General features: G+C 36.0%; 1 protein-coding gene across 2 annotated transcripts in view; it reads left to right on the forward strand.

Annotated features, from left to right (window-relative positions):
* LOC108732355 (aryl hydrocarbon receptor protein 1) overlaps window positions 1-19,246 on the forward strand; it is a 57,289-nt gene that overhangs the window by 6,966 nt on the left and 31,077 nt on the right. The window contains exon 1 of one of the 2 annotated variants that reach the window (XM_018463115.1): window positions 8,793-9,083. The exons of the other annotated variant lie outside the window; for it this stretch is intronic. Coding sequence (XP_018318617.1) covers window positions 9,028-9,083 — 56 coding nt within the window. The 5' untranslated portion in view covers window positions 8,793-9,027. Of the gene's footprint in view, window positions 1-8,792; window positions 9,084-19,246 lie in introns of those variants that run through there. 2 annotated transcript variants of the gene reach the window in all.

Consider the following 19,246-nt stretch of genomic DNA (forward strand, 5'->3'; position numbering starts at 1 on the left):
AAAACGAGAATACTACGTTAATTTCTCGGAATTTTTTTTTTTTAAATATAGTAGCTACTTCATACATCCATGTGCACATATACAACAATGATTTGAGCTTGATCAGAGGCCTATAAAGCCTGTTATTTATTAAAATTCTACCTGAAGTTTTTGGTTAACAAAACTACTTTTCCAAAAAAAATCGACTAAGTATTCGACTTAATTAATCTAAAATGCAATTAGTATCTTCTAATTTGTCGAAAGTAACGAAAAAATAAACACATAAACGTAATCTATAGCATAAAATTCGTTATCGAATTCAGGATCATTATAATTTCAGTAAAACAATTGGTACTAAAGTAAATCGAAACCACGGGTGATCGTGTAAGCCTAAAGTCTCATTACATTGAAATTTTAACGTAATAGATTTTAAGATAAACCGATTTATCTTCATGGTTAAAACCCACATCGTAATTATTCTTAAACTACTTCTATATTTTATAATTTTGACGATTTCTGTAACGTGTTTCCCCCCTGACGTGGTCATTTTAACTGAAGGACTCCCATAATCTTGAGGAACCGTACAAAACCCACATATATGTAAAGGATTACTTTTTAACAAAAAGGTACAGGACACTTCCTGTTGGATATGGTGGGTAAGATGATGAAACTTTTATATTAAATCACACTTATTGAATTTTATGATTTTTGTTAATAAACTCGGAGTGTTCAGTAAAATATAGCTTTTCTTCTTCGTTTCAGTTAATTATATTATTTCATTTTTACCAAACCTTTTTAATACAGTTGTGTCATTTGTTTTTCTTGTCGTGTTCACGCCATGTATAGATACTAAGTATAAACAAATACATATAAAATCAACAGTGTTATTCCTAAGAAAGAATTTGATATTTGTGATATGTATACGGAGATTAATTTTTGTATAATACAGCATGTTACAAATGAAAACTAAAATGAAAATTTTAACACTTCCTGTAACTTATAATCAACCAGTAATAAGACAGTATATAACTAACAAATGAACAACAGTTTAGGATTTCTTTAGATATTTGAATGACTAAATTTGTCGTAGAAATATTAGAATTTACTAGGTAACTTATTGTAGGTAATAATCTCAATTTTGACGTTTTTTTAAAAATTGTTTTAAGTTTCTTAATTATTACAATTTAATTTGTAATATCAACTAAAATACCTAGTAAATTTTGTTTTTGCTGGGATTTTATTTTTATAAATTTGGGTCCAAACTGTAATTTTTATTATTTTAGTTTACGGAGCAACGGGCTAGTGGGATAAACTAAATATCGCTTTAATATTTAGGTAAATTTTCCTTTTTCATTTTCTCCGTGTACATAATTTTAATAATACATTGTTAGAATCCTTTTTGAGGTAACACTGAGTCTTAGATTTTCACTAGATTTTCTCATATTAAAAAGCATCCAAAGAAAATGTAATTCCTATCCATTCTTAAAGAGTGAATCATATTATGCGTTGAACCCTGTTTCTGCAACAAAATTAGTTTAAAAAAAACAATTAAGAATTAATATCGATGAATTCTGGTTAAGTAGTACATGATCAAAGATCAAGAACATTAGCAAAAATCACTAAAACTTTGTCTAGTTCAAACTCTAAAAAACTAACTAAAAAACTAGCCTTGAAAAAGCCCAGCAACCTGGTCGAAACGTTGACTGTGATTATTTAAATAAAATAATTTTGATCCCAATATTACCGTCATATTAAATAGGGAAAGAAGCATCAATAAAAATCTATAAAATCGATCAATTCTAATAAGTACCTAGGCAAAAATTTACCTGCTACTATAATCGTGTTGTTTTTGGTTGACTTTTGGTTTGAGATCCTCGATAGCTTTGAGATAGACTTGGAGGCGCGTCCCCGCGGTGAAAATCCGGGAATCCCGCTTAGAGGCATTTGTCTGGCAAAGGCATTAAAGAGTACATTAACTCGGTGCTCACGTCTGTAATTGAGATATGACTACAAGTTGTAAAGTTTATTGTAAAGCTTCTGCCGCGCTCATCTCCATCGGCGTCGGTTTTACTCTTTTAGACGACGGGATTTACGAGCTGAATTTTAATACGCACCAGCTTTTACACACATACATACGATTACAGAATACACATACGTGATACACATATATCAGGCCATGTCAGACCGTTTTGTACCATGTTTTAGTCCATACTGATAGATACCAATACATTGGCCGTTAAATAAAATTAGCATTTTTATTTGTAGCAAAGCGAAGCGCCGCAATCGGTTTTCATGCTTATCGAAGATAATTAATTATTCGGCTAGTCCTGCCCTGTAAGACGCGATTTTTTTTTTAAATTATTTAATCGCACATGATATGTTTGTGTACAGGTTTACTCATTATTCAAATATTTCCTTTTGAAAACTGAACGTATATACGCATAAGCCGTGTGGCCAGTCGTTCTGTAGTCCTTTTTAATGAACTGAGAATTTCATGACCTTTAATTTGGTGTATAATACATGCACCTTTGACTTATATACCATGAAAACCTTACCTATTTCGGTAGTGTATCTGTAGTGATCTGATATTGTTAATAAATTTATTATTATTAATTAATTTAGAAATGATCACTAATTAGTTTTTGTTATNAGAGTGCGTGTGCCCCAACAGAAACATAGAATATTATTAAATAATTAAACAATATATTTACTTAATTTATTTATTGTTAAAATCGAAATTATTAATGTTTTTAAATAAAAGCAAAGTTCTTAACTGTTTAGTACATGTGTTTAAGTGTAACAAACGATTATTCGAATGTCCAATACTCAATACACATTCTGGTGCAATCCAATTGGAAGCTTAGGGAGAATCGATGCGGGTTCGTCGCTTGATCTAACGTTGAAGTCTCCTGGGAAAAAACGAGAATACTACGTTAATTACTCGGAATTTTTTTTTTTTAAATATAGTAGCTACTTCATACATCCATGTGCACATATACAACAATGATTTGAGCTTGATCAGAGGCCTATAAAGCCTGTTATTTATTAAAATTCTACCTGAAGTTTTTGGTTAACAAAACTACTTTTCCAAAAAAAATCGACTAAGTATTCGACTTAATTAATCTAAAATGCAATTAGTATCTTCTAATTTGTCGAAAGTAACGAAAAAATAAACACATAAACGTAATCTATAGCATAAAATTCGTTATCGAATTCAGGATCATTATAATTTCAGTAAAACAATTGGTACTAAAGTAAATCGAAACCACGGGTGATCGTGTAAGCCTAAAGTCTCATTACATTGAAATTTTAACGTAATAGATTTTAAGATAAACCGATTTATCTTCATGGTTAAAACCCACATCGTAATTATTCTTAAACTACTTCTATATTTTATAATTTTGACGATTTCTGTAACGTGTTTCCCCCCTGACGTGGTCATTTTAACTGAAGGACTCCCATAATCTTGAGGAACCGTACAAAACCCACATATATGTAAAGGATTACTTTATAATCCTCTACAAGGAGATCCACAAGACTCTGCTAGTAGTGTTGCCCAAATTCAGTCTTGGTCTTGCAGTCTTGGTCTTGTTCTTGCGTTTTTGCAAGACCAAGACCAAGAACAAGACCGCGTATTTTTAGCAAGACCAAGACCAAGACTGACCGTGCAAGACTTGAGCAAGAACAAGACATGCTACTGAGTTAACAATAATAAACTGCATCCACTAAATACATCAAATTATGTCTTCTATATAGGGTACCTAGGTACTAAAATTCTGATAAAAAATTCTGTCATTATCCTATTTATTCCTTTACATATCCTTATAATACGATAATACTCATCTATACGGTCGATTATCCGAAAAATCTCCCACCAAAGTTTGCACAAGGTTCAGGTTGTCAGCCCATCTAAATAATTTGATATCTCCCGTGTAATTCTTTATCGTATTCGAAATGCCAAGCTCGTTACGTCCATCATCTGCCTAATTTGTCATTCCGGTCGGCGATCGCGGGACACGTTACATTCAGAAGCCGCACACGGTCATGTATATATTTAGTACATCGTTGTTCGTACGGAATCCGAACAAGACCAACAAGAGAAAGACAGTGTGTACCAGGTTCCGGCCGAAGCTGCAAGTAGATATCGGTAATAATTCGCATTAATGTCGTCCATAACTCCGATAACCGGCGAGTTATGGATCTGGCCGACACACCGTGTGTGGTGGTGGACAATCCCATCTACGGCGATCGCAAAAGTCACTGATACACATCGAAATTAAATCTAAAAGGACTTGAAAAGAGTATACGTTCCGTTGATAACGTTACGATAGCGTCAGACCCATAATCCTGTACAAGGACCAATGGTCAAGGAAAATCCCTAAAGAAAAATGAATGATTGGAGTGGTGATCATTATTAGAATCCATTCGACTGAATGATTTTTTGACATTACCAAGTCAAAATATTTTTCCGATCGTCTCGTTCTCATTTGGCTCGCATTTGAAATGATTTGAGGATAATCTTGCATTTCCTTAATATGGTGTTGGCCAAAATATTTTTCCGGATCTGTACGTCCGTCGCATCGTCCTGCTCTATGCAATCCGACACGATCGGTCATCATCTTTTCCTACACGTGACGCTGGTGGTTGCTGTTGTTCATTGTCGAGGTTCGCAATTCTTGGATATCAACCCGATAAACCAGTAATAAGGTTACGAATTATGAGAAGCGACATCCGAGTATAAATGTGCAATCCGAGAGCCTCGGATTTGCAAAAGCTGCGCGCAAGAGAGGACAAAAATACAAATTAGCAGGTTTAAATGACTCGTTCATGTTGGTGGCATAAAATCAGTTAGCTCACGCTTACCTTGAAGAGGCTTCAGGTCTAAATGGAAATGAAGTACCTATAAGTACCTAGGTAATAATCTCCAAAAGGTGGAACTTTTTACATTTTCACTTCACTCTATGATCAAAATAATTTGGACTATTGGATCTTGATTTTCTTGAAACCATTAATTATTGGTCGTTAGGATTTAATTTCAACAATAAAGGACTTCTATTTCTGTGTTTTCAATAATCAACGACCTTCTCCATAATTCCTTCTGATTCGTATGGTTCGATGATTTCTAGGATTAAACATCTAAAACCTCGTTATCAAATTGTAATAGCTGCTGGTCACTATAAAATTTCATACAAATCATTCGAAACAAATCGAACCATAAATGAAATACTCGATCTCTTTTCATTGGACGATTGAGATTTTTCCCATTCCGTGTAATTTCCATGAAATTCCTGGATCTTCGCGTTTTCTTACAGCGTTCGATACCCAACGTTGGATATAAATAATGGAACTGAGCAAATAAGAAGAGATCCGGCCATCCCCAGCAGTGGTTAATATTTAGTGATCGGTTCGTGGTATAAATCTGTGCGGCGGGACGATGGTAATGGTATTTATGGGTGCCAGAGCAATTGTTTATGGATGCTCGGCGCCAGTCCCGGTAGAGGTGAACGCGGCGGGGTTCCCGCTCGCGCGAGCCCCAGGTATCACTTCCAGGTCCCATTTTCAGTCTGCAGCTAATTAATTACAATCGGCATTCATCTGGCGCGTATAACATAATATCTGTACCATTCACAGTCGACGCGATTCCTGGAAACGCTTAAGCATGCCAAAAAGATATTGAGCACGATTCAAAGCACATTTTTATTATCCATTTCTCGTTTTAATCATGAAGACGAATGAAACTCAATTTTCTGATGACTCTTCCATCAAACCTCATATATTAGATTTTGTTGCAATCCACAGTTTTTGGATTAAAGGACACTCGAAACTAAAATCTTTTTGGCCTTTTTACAATATCTCTCGTTTTAAATCCTCCTCGTCCTTTGACTCCATCCTTTCTGGAAAATTTCAACATCAGCTCATTGGGAATTCAACATTTCTGAGATCGTACGTCAGTTATCAAAATCTGCGATTACCAATACAAATGCATTAGGCATATTTCTAACGAGTGTAAAAAGTCCTTGTTTAATTGTGCTTAAGCTTGAGTAAATGAGAGGGCAAGGCATAGAGTGCAATGGCAACGCCCATCCAACTCGTTGGCTGCATGCCTTTCAAAGATCCGCCTTCATGGACTCAACTTGACTCGATTCAATCTATTGATTTTCCAAGTTGTGTATTTTGTTGCAACGCCAACTTCGTACCACAGGATATCGATTGCAGGATAACGCATCGCACAAAATTATAAACGGCGACGTTCGGATGTAATGCTCGCCTGCTCATACAAAATCCTTGTAAAGGATTACATAAAGAAAAATTGTATGAGCACATGAAATTCTATAAATCCTGTACTGGAATCTAAAGAATCTTCAACAGGTTGACCGAAAAGGTCCTTCAGAGTTCCTAAAGTTGGCAATTTTCTTCAGGAATCTAGTTTTTCTTTTCCAGTATCGTTATGTTTCCTTTCCAAAAAAATTGCTTCCTCTAAAAGGGCTCAGCTTCCCTCTCATGATTTGGTACACCAGAGAAGGTATCTCGTTCAGATCTCAAAAATCATCTTCGGTTTGTAAATATTACCTACCTATAGGTTCTGGGTGTGTATTCCAAATAAATCTATAGATAAGAAAATTAAAAGCTTTTAGGATTTTTCCTTTAAGGAATCCAATTTTCTTTTTCCGGTGTAGGTATGCTTCTCTCATAAAACCCATATTCTTTTCCAAGATGTCCAAAAGTGTTTCTTCCAAAGGATCTAATTGTAGCTCATCAGAAATGCTCAGTTTCATTCTCGTGATTTGGTGCAGCAGAGAAGGTATCTAGCCCATATTTTTTTGTTGCGAACCCAAAAATCATTTTCGGTTTCTAAATATTACAGCTACAACGTGTTTTTCTCTCATAAAAGCTATGTGCTCTTCAAAAGATGCTCAAAACTGCTTCCTCCAAAAGATCTAATTGTAGCTTATTAGAAAGGATCTGTATTCTTCTCATGATTTGGTGCAGCAGAAAAGACATTATGTCCAGATCCTTCTATACCAAGAACCCAAAAATTATTATCGATTTCAACATGTTATATCTTCGACGTGTGTTTACCAAACAAATCTCCAAGAAAATCAAAAGCTCCTAACAGGAATTTTCCCTTTAGAAATCCAATTTTCTTTTTCCGATATAGGTGTGTATGTCTTTCATAAAACCTATGTCTTTTTCATAACATGCACCAAACTACTTCATCCAAAAGATATAATTGTAACACATCAGATAGGGTCTGTTTCCTTCTCATGATTTGGTGCAGCATCTCGTCAAGATCCTTCCACAGCTAATCCAAAAATCATCTTCGATTTGTACATATTATACTTTCTACGTGTCTGCCAAAGAAATCCGTAAGAAAATTAAAAGTTATAGGAACCAACCATAGGCGATATTCTTTTCAAAAGATGCAAAAAACTGCTGCCTCCAAAAGCTTCCAACAAAGTTCTTTAGACAGGGGATGAAGACACTTTTATTTATGGTTTATTGCAGCATATAAGGCATCTTGTCCAGATCTACAGCAATATTCATATCTTGGAACCCATTGTTTTTTTTTTCAATGAAGAGTACTTATCTGGAATCCAGATTATGCGGGTAGCAATTATTAGGTGGAATTAAGGAGCTAAACTTGACTGACTTGTTAAGTCCTCGTTATACGATGTCAATTTCTTTTAATTGGGTTTTGTTATTGAATCTGTTTATCATAATTAGGTTTTGGTTTGCGAACTCGCCATTCAAACGTACTCAATTGGATCAGATGTGCAAAGCTCGCGGCTTTTAATGATATTAATTTACAGTTTAACAAGGGTTAGGGCCTGAAAAGAAGGAAATTATCACCAACAGATCTTAACATATGCACATTAAAAACTTGCGTTATCGCAGACACAACGTTCGCAGAGTATTATGCAGATTCGAGGTATATGTTCCGCGGCTATTTTACATACCGTGTACGAGATAAGGTCGAAGGGGGTTGCTGGAATGGGACTCTCGCAGCCCGTTATTAATACCTGCCCATACCGTCTCGTAGAGCGTATGTGCCAATTAAGGTGTGAACTTCAGGTCCGAGTTTCACGTTACACTTCATACGGTTAGTAATGCGCGCTAATTGCTATTTATAATGAGGAGTTGCCATTGCTTTATCAGTTTAAACACGAGGAAGCTGATCGACGTCATGCAGAATCGAAATCTTTCCGGTAGGAGAGTTGCGCACGTTGTTTCATGCGGATGACGGATGAGATACGTATCCACATAAGTAGAAGTTTTTCATTAAGACAATTGATGATAATAATAATTTATGATTACCGGAGGAATTATAAGTAAATGAGTACTTAGACACTGTTCCCTTTGAAGCCGTTGCACGTCTTAATTGCAGTAATTAAGAGAAGCGCAATGTTAACACTGACTGTTAGGTAAACTTCCTCAGCTGAAAGGATAATATAATTAATGCGGATTATGAACGCATTTTTTTTATATTTCGTCAAGGATTCCAGGGAGCATCATAAATTAAAGGAATATTCGAACCTGTCTGGGCTACGTGCGTGATTGAAAGCGGCGTTATCTCGATATCAGATAAGGGCTAATGGGGAATGAGACAAACGCAAACAGTTTTTGCATAAGATTAATCGAGCGCCACCGTCACCCCCCTCGGGATCCCCCCGAGTTTCAAACGGTAGCCATGTTATGACGTCACGCTTCCGTGCCCCAATGGGCGGTTCACATTGACCGTTCGCCGTGGTGGGGGGGACACGTTACTCTTTTACTGAGTAGCGACAGTCCTTCGATGACTGGCTTTGGCTGTTAATCGTCGGTTCGTGTGTTGTTGTTCTTCTCAGAGGCGAGAGCGGCTGCTGTTGTGTGAGTGTCAGGAATTTTCCGGGTGTACCAACGGCTTTCACCACGGAATTCGTCGGTTCAGTGCAGGGCCAATGTGCACCGGGACCGCTCGGAGGCGCTCTGCCCTACGTCGTTGAACCCCCCGGGCTACTTGCGACCGCGCCGGTTGTCGCCGTCGCGACGCCCGCCGTCGCCTCAACCATGAGCCAGCTGGGAACCGTCTATGCCACCAAAAGGCGCCGACGGAATGGGAAAAGGTACGTCAGTTAATTTCCAAAGGATCGCAAGGATAATTAGAATTTTCACGTCATACCGGTGTAACGTACCCTTTCGAGGTCTCTCCGTCGCAAAAATGTTTGATGAAACAATTTGATTTGGAAACCTTTCAATTGAAAACGGCAGATCCTTCAAGCAGAAAAGCGCCTAATTGTTTGCATTAGTTTTTTTTTCCAATTCATATTTGCTTATGAATCTTTAGGCTAAAAGTTCTCTTTGTGAATAGACAGAAGGATTTGGACATTTAAATAATAATGTCCTTATATCTAAAGGATTCTTCGTCCACTGAAAATTTTCTATAACATCATCCACTTCCAAAGGTCGAAATCCTACATAAACTCCTTGACTATTTGGACATTTAAATAATAATGTCCTGATATCTAAAGGATTCTTCGTCCACTGAAAATTTTCTATAACATCATCCACTTCCAAAGGTCGAAATCCTACATAAACTCCTTGACTATTTGGACATTTAAATAATAATGTCCTGATATCTAAAGGATTCTTCGTCCACTGAAAATTTTCTATAAGATTATCCACTTCCAAAGGTCGAAATCCTACATAAACTCCTTGAGAATTGTTGAAAAGTCTAATGCTTCTTCCATCTGAATAAGCAGCGCATCCCTGAAGTCTAAACTGTTCCTTCATTAAAAATCAGGAACGTGGAACATAGTGACTGAACTGTCATTTTTACATTGAATAATGTATATTGAATCTTTTTCCAAACAAGGATCAAAAATATTTTCTCTGAGGATGGACACAATAATTATTCAAAAAAGAAAAAGAATAGAAATGATTACTGATTTCATCTTTGGATTAAAATTAATAGATAAACATGTACAAATACTGATTTTAAACGTTCAACCTGTTCTGTATTCTAAGATCAAGTGTAATAAACGTCTCTTAAAATTGTTTTTCTCTGTAAACTTTATAGCAGAATGTAATTGCTATATAACTACATATGTAGGTATTAGATGTGCCCCACGGCACAGAGAAATTCAATATTTTTTTTATTTACTTGATAGATTACCTACCTGATCAAGCTGACAATGATATAAGCCATTCAAAGCCTTGAATTTTGCAGCAATTCTACTCTACTTCTATTTCAAACGGTGTTTTTATCGACGATTTACTAGACGAGTCTATAGGCACTTAACCAACTAAGTATTCAACGTTCCTTTTTTTTCTCATATTTGGATAACAAGAGCAAAAGAGCAGTCTCAAACAAAGCATAAAAGAACTGCACGCTGTCATGTTTAATTGCTTGTAAAAAGTAACGAGGCAGATGAATTAGATTATTTAAATTCTTTCATGGTACATCACATTGTAACAATATAATTGCGACTACGTTTACGTAGTAACGGGAACACAAAATCCATGCACATATTCAAAAACAAATACAAATTTACTCTTTTAACACTTCAACATTTGAGACAGTTCTAATATGAAAGAGTTGAGGGAGTTAATATAAGTTAAGTTAAAATTTTTGTGACGTAATAATGCGTGATTTGAGCAGTGCGTGCTACTACGAGAAGATGGTTTACGTTTTCGTGACGTAAGTTCATGCACGATATCGCACGCCAGGTCGCAGTAGCTCACGAAGATGCGATGCACCGCTCGAGAGCGTGTGTGACCGTCATTATCGCTCTGACAGTCACCTAGACCTACTAAATATTACGCCTGTTGAACCTACCAAATCCTGAATCCGAACGAGAGCTACCTGAAAAACTCCGCGCCGCAAGGACCACGGCTGAACGGTCAATTTTTCGATCGGAGGTAATCAGAATGCGTATCGCAGCCAAGACGTGCTTTCTTCTAGCAGGATTCCTTATATTTTACGGTATTGTAACTGGCATATAATAAACAGGTGGATCAATCTTTTCACTCTAGTTCAATTACTGATTACTACAATGCAGATTACCGTGTTCAGATGTTTATTGCATGGCCGCTGAGATATTGCTAAACGTATTGTTTTGCATATCGCTCGCATTGTGTTAGGTGGCTTATATTTTATATTAAACGCCAATTAGGCGGCGAGATCCATGCAACGAAGAACCGTTAGAGAAAATCGGTTTTGTATTTGTATACTTTCACGGGTGAAACAGGTCAAAATAGAAAAATAATTGCAAATATTATTATAACAATAGATACGTAGTATTTTGCATTGAAAAAATATTTAGTTGGACATAATCTGTCTAAAGCTTTTTTAAACGCTTTTTTCTTTGTTAATTTCTTCAAATTCGATTTAATAAATGCGCTAAGGTAACACCTGTTTTAAGTAGCAACATCGTAAGTACGTAAATTAGGCAAAGGTAAAACATAAAACAGGTGATTTGGGAGAACACCTGCCACGAAATTAAAAGTATCAGCACCTTAGATTAGCATCCTTTACTGAAATTTCCAAATTTAACATTTTTCCAATTTAATTAAATTTGGAATGAAATTTTGTTGGTAGATATGGTTAAACTACTTACCCAAATACTCGATTTGTTTATAGGTTAATTGCAAAGCACTTAAATATACTCTTTGATATATGATCCTTTAAGGTTGTATTCTTCCCTAAGGACATCCAAGATACAATTGTACCACTATTACTAGTATTGAATACGTTCGAATATCCAAATATATATAAATATATAGATGTACTATACCAATATGTATTCCATATATGGATGTGTCATGGTTTTGGACCAGTAATTGTGAAGAACTCTACCAAAGTATATAGTACACCTCAGCCCCATAGTGTACTTAAGGGGAAAGTTGGTATACTCAGGGGTGTGTCAAACACCAACACAAAATATTGCGTCTTGGAAATCCTTAGGGAAGAATGCAACTTTAAGGGACCGTTTTTATGTACTTAATGCCCATTGAGACTTGCTCTGCACGTCGAGACTACCAAAGTTTGAAAGAATTTGGCAGAGGGTCATTTTCCGTAAGGATCTAGCATGGTCCTTTATTTACTATGAAATGGGTTAAACGGATTGACAATCCTTTAATATCAAAATACAATATAAAGTCTTTTGATTCGCAACATTGTAAAATACTTACCCACAGCTCTTGTTATTGTCGGTAACCGTGCAGAATATTCAACGGGGTCCACAATGCAAACGTTTCGCGATTGCACCAAGACCGCCAAATTAAATGCAAAAATTCGGCCCAAAGCAGCATTTCACCACTACTCCAGGTATCAATCTGCAGCAATTTGCAGACAATATCCATCTAGGAATCGACGTTTGCTACTGTATTATTACAACACATTGGGATTTTAGCCAAATTGTCGGTTGGAGTCGAACCTCTACGGGGCGTCCCTCCCCCTCTACCCTCGACCCTTGCACACCACTTTGCATAATATTTTAACCGTCTTGGCGAAAACACAAATACCTTCCAAATAACAATAATAATAGTAATAGTGAGACAGTGGAATAAAATGCGAAACGTAATCATTTGTGACTACGTGCTACATACATAATTATTTTGCAATTATGCCCGTCGTCTTCATTTTCGCTAATTTTTCTAAATTATTTTATAATGGTCGAACGCATATTTCTACCTCGACCATGTCCTTTTTAAAGGACCTCAGCCTCTCTCGGTCTCCTCGATTTTGCAGTGAAGTGGAGCGATTGCAAAAAAGCCAAATGGGCGTCGTCCATTATAATATACGTACCTACATGTAGATGTATGCATGTATGTAAATGTGCTTGCTCTGATGATTCTAATGCCGTTCGTAATTCGCTTGGAAATTTTAATTTTTTAAATGCGCCGGACAGAACAGAACTAACCACTGATGTATTATTACCCTTCCCCTGGGATTTGTGGTGCCAGCTAAGCCTGTACACCGTATAATTTGTAAGTCTGCTACAACACGTTGTTAAGGGCCTTTGCCCATATACGGGTGCCATCCAACACATATATAGTCATGTTTTTTAATGCAGATACAATAAATGGACTATTTAAACGTCATAGGTATACCTTTGGTTTGGTTTCTATAATCATATCTCACTTCAAACGATATCGAATCGTTCAAAACAATCAAATGAATAATAATTGATTAAGACCGTAGGATGCCCAAAAATATACCCGAAAACTGAAGGCCGAAAATTACTCTTACACTTATCTTTGCTGACTCTGGTCTCTCTTCAAAATGTTGGACACTTGGATTGAAGAAGTGAATCCACTAACACAACGAGAATTATGATCAGGAAGTTGATAATCGAAACAGTTGAGAAAAACAAAATAATTGAAGCCAAAAGCTCGTCAACTGGCTCTAATTGTTTACATTTAGTTACTGCAGCAGGGATGGCATTGGTTATCATTTGATTTGAAATACAATTAGAAACCAATTAGTTATTAGAGTTTGAAATTCAACATCATCATCATCGTCATCATAAGGTCGTCAGTTTTAATCCTAAGCTAATCTTCGCATTTCCGTAAGTCTAAAACATCTCACACCTTTAACTATTTGTAGTAGTAGTAGTAACCTAAACTAGTTCTACGTCTACATATTTCTCTTAGCTCATGCTTTTGCTTCTAACTAGTTCTGACCCAAAAGGTGCCCTACCACCTACTTCTGATTGACTTTTTTTCTAATATCTCCTCATTTCTAATAACTTCTATCAACGATATCCTCATCATTTCGAAGATTTCTAACCTTTTCTTTCCCGCCGCGTCCAGACATACGTCTTTAACAATCCTTCTCGAATTTCTAAATTAATCGTTCGTGAACATAGAAGTGACTTCTTTTTCTTAAAGACGACACGACCCTGTGTGCTATCCTCTATTTTATATCTCTACTTCTATTGCTCCTTCCATTCTGAATTATCTGACTTCCCAGATACCAAAAATCAGCCACTTTTTCCAAGTGTTCACTCTTTCCCTACTTTATCTTTCCTTATAATACCTTACCAGTATTTTTGTTTTACTTTTGTTTATTTTCATACAATACAATACTAAAATTGTCCATTATTTATTCTGTTAGATATTAGTTTTCCTGGGAATCGAAGCTAAACATCTTCGTATATAGGTTAGCACGTTTTCGCGTATTATGATTTCAATTTTTCGATCATGCATTTAAACGGAGTTAATTTGCGAAAGAAACCGATTCTTCTGCCTATGTTCACTTCCTGTTTGCGTCGATAATAATGAATTGCACAAAATTATAGTCGGCCTGCCCACTGATAATCATCGATTATAGATTTTGTTCAATTAATATCTACACACACAGGGTCGCATCAACACGTTCTTTAGTCTTCAGCTGCTTTTCGTTATGAAATTCGAAGATTGTAGGTACACCTGCCATGACGTCTCTCTCCTTATAAAGTCATTTACCTCACTCAATTAAATTGAATAACGAGATGATATAATAATTTATCTGCAAGTTTCGGAAATACGTATATATAAATCATTAGCCAAACTTTTCGGAAAAGATCTTACAGAAAAATTTAGATCGTGAAGGGGATGATGAAAATGACACACAATTTGAGTTAGTTTGTAATTTTGAACCTGTAAGTCTATATAAATACAAAGGCCCAAAACAAAGTCACGGTTATTTCTACAATTGTTGATTATGTTTAGTGGTAATTTTTTCTGTTAATATGTACCTAGGGTTCAAAAAATTAGTCTTAAAATAGCTCGACAATCTAATAATCAGTGATTTTTACGTAATAATGAACTTTGCACCCTTTTGTCGTTTTGATCAGTTTAAAGATGTACAAGAGTACATAAAATCAGAAATTCGTGATTAATAAGGTTTTGCAGCATATCATGAGGTAAATAAATACTATTTATACTAAAAAAAGTATACGGTTTGAGAGAAAATTTGGAATTTGACCAAAAACTTTGAATAAAATAAGAAATAACGAATAATATGGAAAATTTTTAACTGACTTTTGGCAGTGGATATGCCTTGATTTCAACTTCGAAACAAAAAAATATTTAGTGTCAATCTTTATTAATAATGAACGTAAAACTTTTTAATATGTTTAAATTATAATTAAAACTTTAAAATTGCATTTATTTCAGACAATTATAAATATTATCATTATATTATCAAGTAAAAACGAGATTTTCGGCTAATTTTTCATTTTTTCCTCGATAACCATTTAGTGAATTTGAATAACCTTACGCTAAAGTGATTCTCCAGAGTTCAAGTTACTTATTATAAAAGTTTGAAATTTCTGGTAGCTTTTTTCTGTTAATAAAAATAAATTAATCTGTTCGGTTAACGAATCTCCATAAAATGACGTGTAAAATTACAATTTTTTAAAATTTCAATAATCGATTTGTAATTTTTACAGGGAGTTTTAGAATTGAATAAGGAACGTTCTTCCAAATTTTTATTTGTCTCGTAGCATTTTGACATACCTCCCAAACATCCCTAAGGCAACTTGTACTTATTAGTACCAACGAAAGTTAAATTTTATGTCATGTACGTGACGTTTTTGCTTCCCTTCATGATCTAAATACTTTTATGAAACGATTAATATTAGTTATGGTTTTACTGAAATCAATTTGTTTAATTGCGCCGCGATTGAAATTAAGTCCCTATATAATAATAATAATTGTTCCAGCGGTTGACTCCATCAGTACTATATCGTAATGCGTTAGAAATATATTTCTAAATAATGCGAAATTTTCTAACTAGGTTCTCTAAAAACAATGAACATCATCACGTATGAGTACGCGTATTATGAGAAGGAAATTGCAAACAATTCCACTGTGGTGCACTTCGAAATATTCCTAGTGCACACACGAAAGTATAATGCATTATTAGCATTAGCAATTGTTGGTTTTTCTTTCGAAACTAAGCATTTTTATTTATGGCGTCTCGCTTTATTTATTAATGTAAGTACCAAGCACCAGCAGAAGAATCCGCGCTAGTTGTTAATTATGAGAATTATGGATCCGTTAATTACACATTTCAAACGATTTGCATTTCGCGGCCTGATTTATACAACGTGCTACAAGTTAATTGAAACGGTTATGGGAGCATTTGTTCATTAATATACCGCTCCTAATTAATCCCTTTATGAACAACCATTTGCTATTGCTTGCACAATGCATGCTCTCTCTCTATCCTGATTCAGGGGTCCGATTTGGAACAATCGCATGTAATATACCTTTACTCTACCGTAATCAGCCCATTTAAATTCAATACTATACACACTTTACAAACGAACGGCCATGTGAAACAGGGTTTTTCAAAACATAAAGTAATCCATTGCAAACTTGCTTCCAGTTCTGATTATTCTTTTCCATATATCGGTGGATATTGAATCGAAAAGGGTATCGAGTCCGAGGGGGATAAAAAAAGGAATAGTAGGAACAACCCCCTTTGCGTTACGTCGCTATAAGCCCTGATTGACGTATCGGGAAACGAAAGAGGGTCCTTTTGTGCATAAACTCTATTAAATATTGAACGCGATTGGATGGAGCCCTCAACCTGGTAAACACAAGTCGCCATTTTGCATCAACATTGCAGCTATTAAGAAAATTGTACGATCGATTTTAGCTAATCTATCCATCGGGATATCGTAATTATTCAAAATCGACGTATCAGCGCATAAGTCAATTACTGGGGAAGTTTTCAAAATTGTATAATTTAAAAAATCGAATTAAATAGTGACAATGTTCAAATAAAAAAAAAATTGAATTGTTGATGTTCGTTTGTTTCGTTTAGTTTTTATTTACATTTGCACGCATGAGAGTGGTCGGTCGGTCCGTACAAAATGTGGTGAAAATCACGCGAGGTACATACAATGTGTTGACGGGACGGGTCAAGGGGGAGAGTGGGGTAGGTCAAGCTCACTTCTGCTGGTCGTTGGCAAGGAGCATACAGCACGAGAGCTGTGACATCATTTCTGGCATTTCGTGGGACATTAAACGGGAAATCCATCGATTACCAATCACGTCATTAGTTGTTCCGATGACACGGCTCGTGATGACCTCACGACATGACAACCACTTGAACTCGCTACCGTTTTGTTTCAGAATTTATTGACCGAAAACACTCTCGATAATCATGGGACAGGCAATTTCGTATCGCATTGGTTTCGAATAATTTTTCACATTCCTTCAATCTCATTCAATTAAACTGTCTTTCCAACCTTTGGTGCAAAAAAATCTTTTTTTCAAAGTTTGTATTCATTTCATAAATTCTGAAGAAGACCCTTGATTCCCTACAGCACTTATTTAAGGAAAATCCCTTTGGTCCCTACAATTACCTATGAAAATAAAGCCTGTGGATTTGGGCACGGATTTCCGCACATTTAGTTTTTGGAAGTAGGAATGATCAGATTAGATCAGATTAGTAACTATAACGATTTAGAACTTAATAGAAGTCTTGTTCTTTTCATTGGTTATTGGTAATAGCCATGAAGATCCTATTGTGTTCGATTAGTATCAGTTCATAGATCCAGAAACATATCAAACTGAAGCCAAAGTTGAATCTACATTAAGAAAGTGTTTGATTCCTTCCAGACTTTTACCTGAAGAAGATAATTTTCTTAGGCAGTTAATTACTGAAGAAGATTTAGCCGGGCTTATTGATTTTTTTCAGGCTAAAAGGATTCTAAATTTAGGAATCGAATTCTCCTTTAGGAAAGATCTTTTTTACTTCAGCGAATTTCAGCATCAAAACGTTTTAGACATTTAAATCCCGTTCAGACCCGCCTTCATTTGCTTGTCTTCATCAATCTTTCAATGGGTCTGATTACCATCCTGATGGTTGTAACAGAAGAACGGAAGAAAAATGCAAATATAGTTGGTTGATGGTATATACGCCGATTGAAAAGTAAATCGGGTGGCCAGCGGCGGCGCTCGTGTCGATTCCTACAATCACTCGATGATTTATGACGTAATTAAGAGACGAAGTGGTACAAATGGCCCAATTAACATTGAAAGCACTGCTTTATTGATACAGCAGTAGCACAGCAAATGCGGCATGTCGACGGAGGCGCCAGGCCAACAAAACACGGTTGTAACTATCGATCAGAAACCGAGCCATCCTACGACTGTCGCAGTTGGCAATGGATCCGCCGCCATACTTGATTACCTCGATCTGTGCGCTCTTCGTGCAAGACTCTGTCTTTTATTAAACAAACAGAAAAAACATCGCACAATCGTATCAGAAGATACTTCAGCTGTTTTTATACAATTGTCCAAACTTACGATAACAACGGTGCCTTGTAATCTTGCAGAATTCGAGATATGAAGGATTATGTGAGAAGGAGCTTGAAACCATTTGATTAAAGCTCTATGCTTACCCACTGAGAAAAATTGTTCAAAATTAATCTAAATGTAAATGATACAGAAACTGGAGTTAAGAGGAGTAGAGGTAGACCTAGATTAGATTATTGTTCACAAATAGTTCTAGGCTTAGGGCAATGCGAAAATTAGCTCAGGACTGTAAAGAGTGGAGGTGGGTGTACAACCATTCTGACGAATTTGGTGTTGATGGTTCTTGGAACATATTCTTCGCTTTAAAGTTTTTAATGTATCTTGAAAAGGTTGTCATCATCATTACCATCATAGTCCTAAGACTGGTTCCACTCCACCCTTTCCTATCCTGAGCTCCAGCGACATCCAAAGCTTCAGACTTCGTTCCCTAGAGAAGATTTTCTAAAGCTCTCCGCGAATTCATTCTCAAATGTCATTTCTAACAAGAAAGAGTGGAGATGAGTGTCAATCAGATTTAGGACTGATGACCTCATGATGACGATGATAATGAATTTAAAACTCAAATAACTAATTCATTTCTGATTGTATCTCAAATCAAATGATAATAAACCTCGTTTTAGGAAAATGCGAAGATTAGCTTAGGACTGGAAAGAGTGGAGGTGGGTGTACAACCATTCTGACGACCTTGGTGTTGATGGTTCTTGGAACATATTGTCGCTTTAAAATTTTTAATCTATCTTGAAGAGGTTGTCATCATCATCATCATCGTAGTTTCCTTTCCTATCCTGAGCTCCAGCGACATCCAAAGCTTCAGACTTCGTTCCCTCGAGAAGATTTTCCAAAGCTCTCCGCGAATTCATTCTCAAATGCCATTTCTAACACCAGGATCGTTAGATAGTTTCCGATTTGATGTTGATTATTGATTATACTTCGAAGTGTCTTGTTGCACATTGATGCTGTTGCAGCTATC

Source organism: Agrilus planipennis, unplaced genomic scaffold (genome assembly GCF_000699045.2).
Source record: "Agrilus planipennis isolate EAB-ADULT unplaced genomic scaffold, Apla_2.0 scaffold30, whole genome shotgun sequence".
In the NCBI taxonomy this organism is placed as follows: Eukaryota; Metazoa; Arthropoda; class Insecta; order Coleoptera; family Buprestidae; genus Agrilus; species Agrilus planipennis.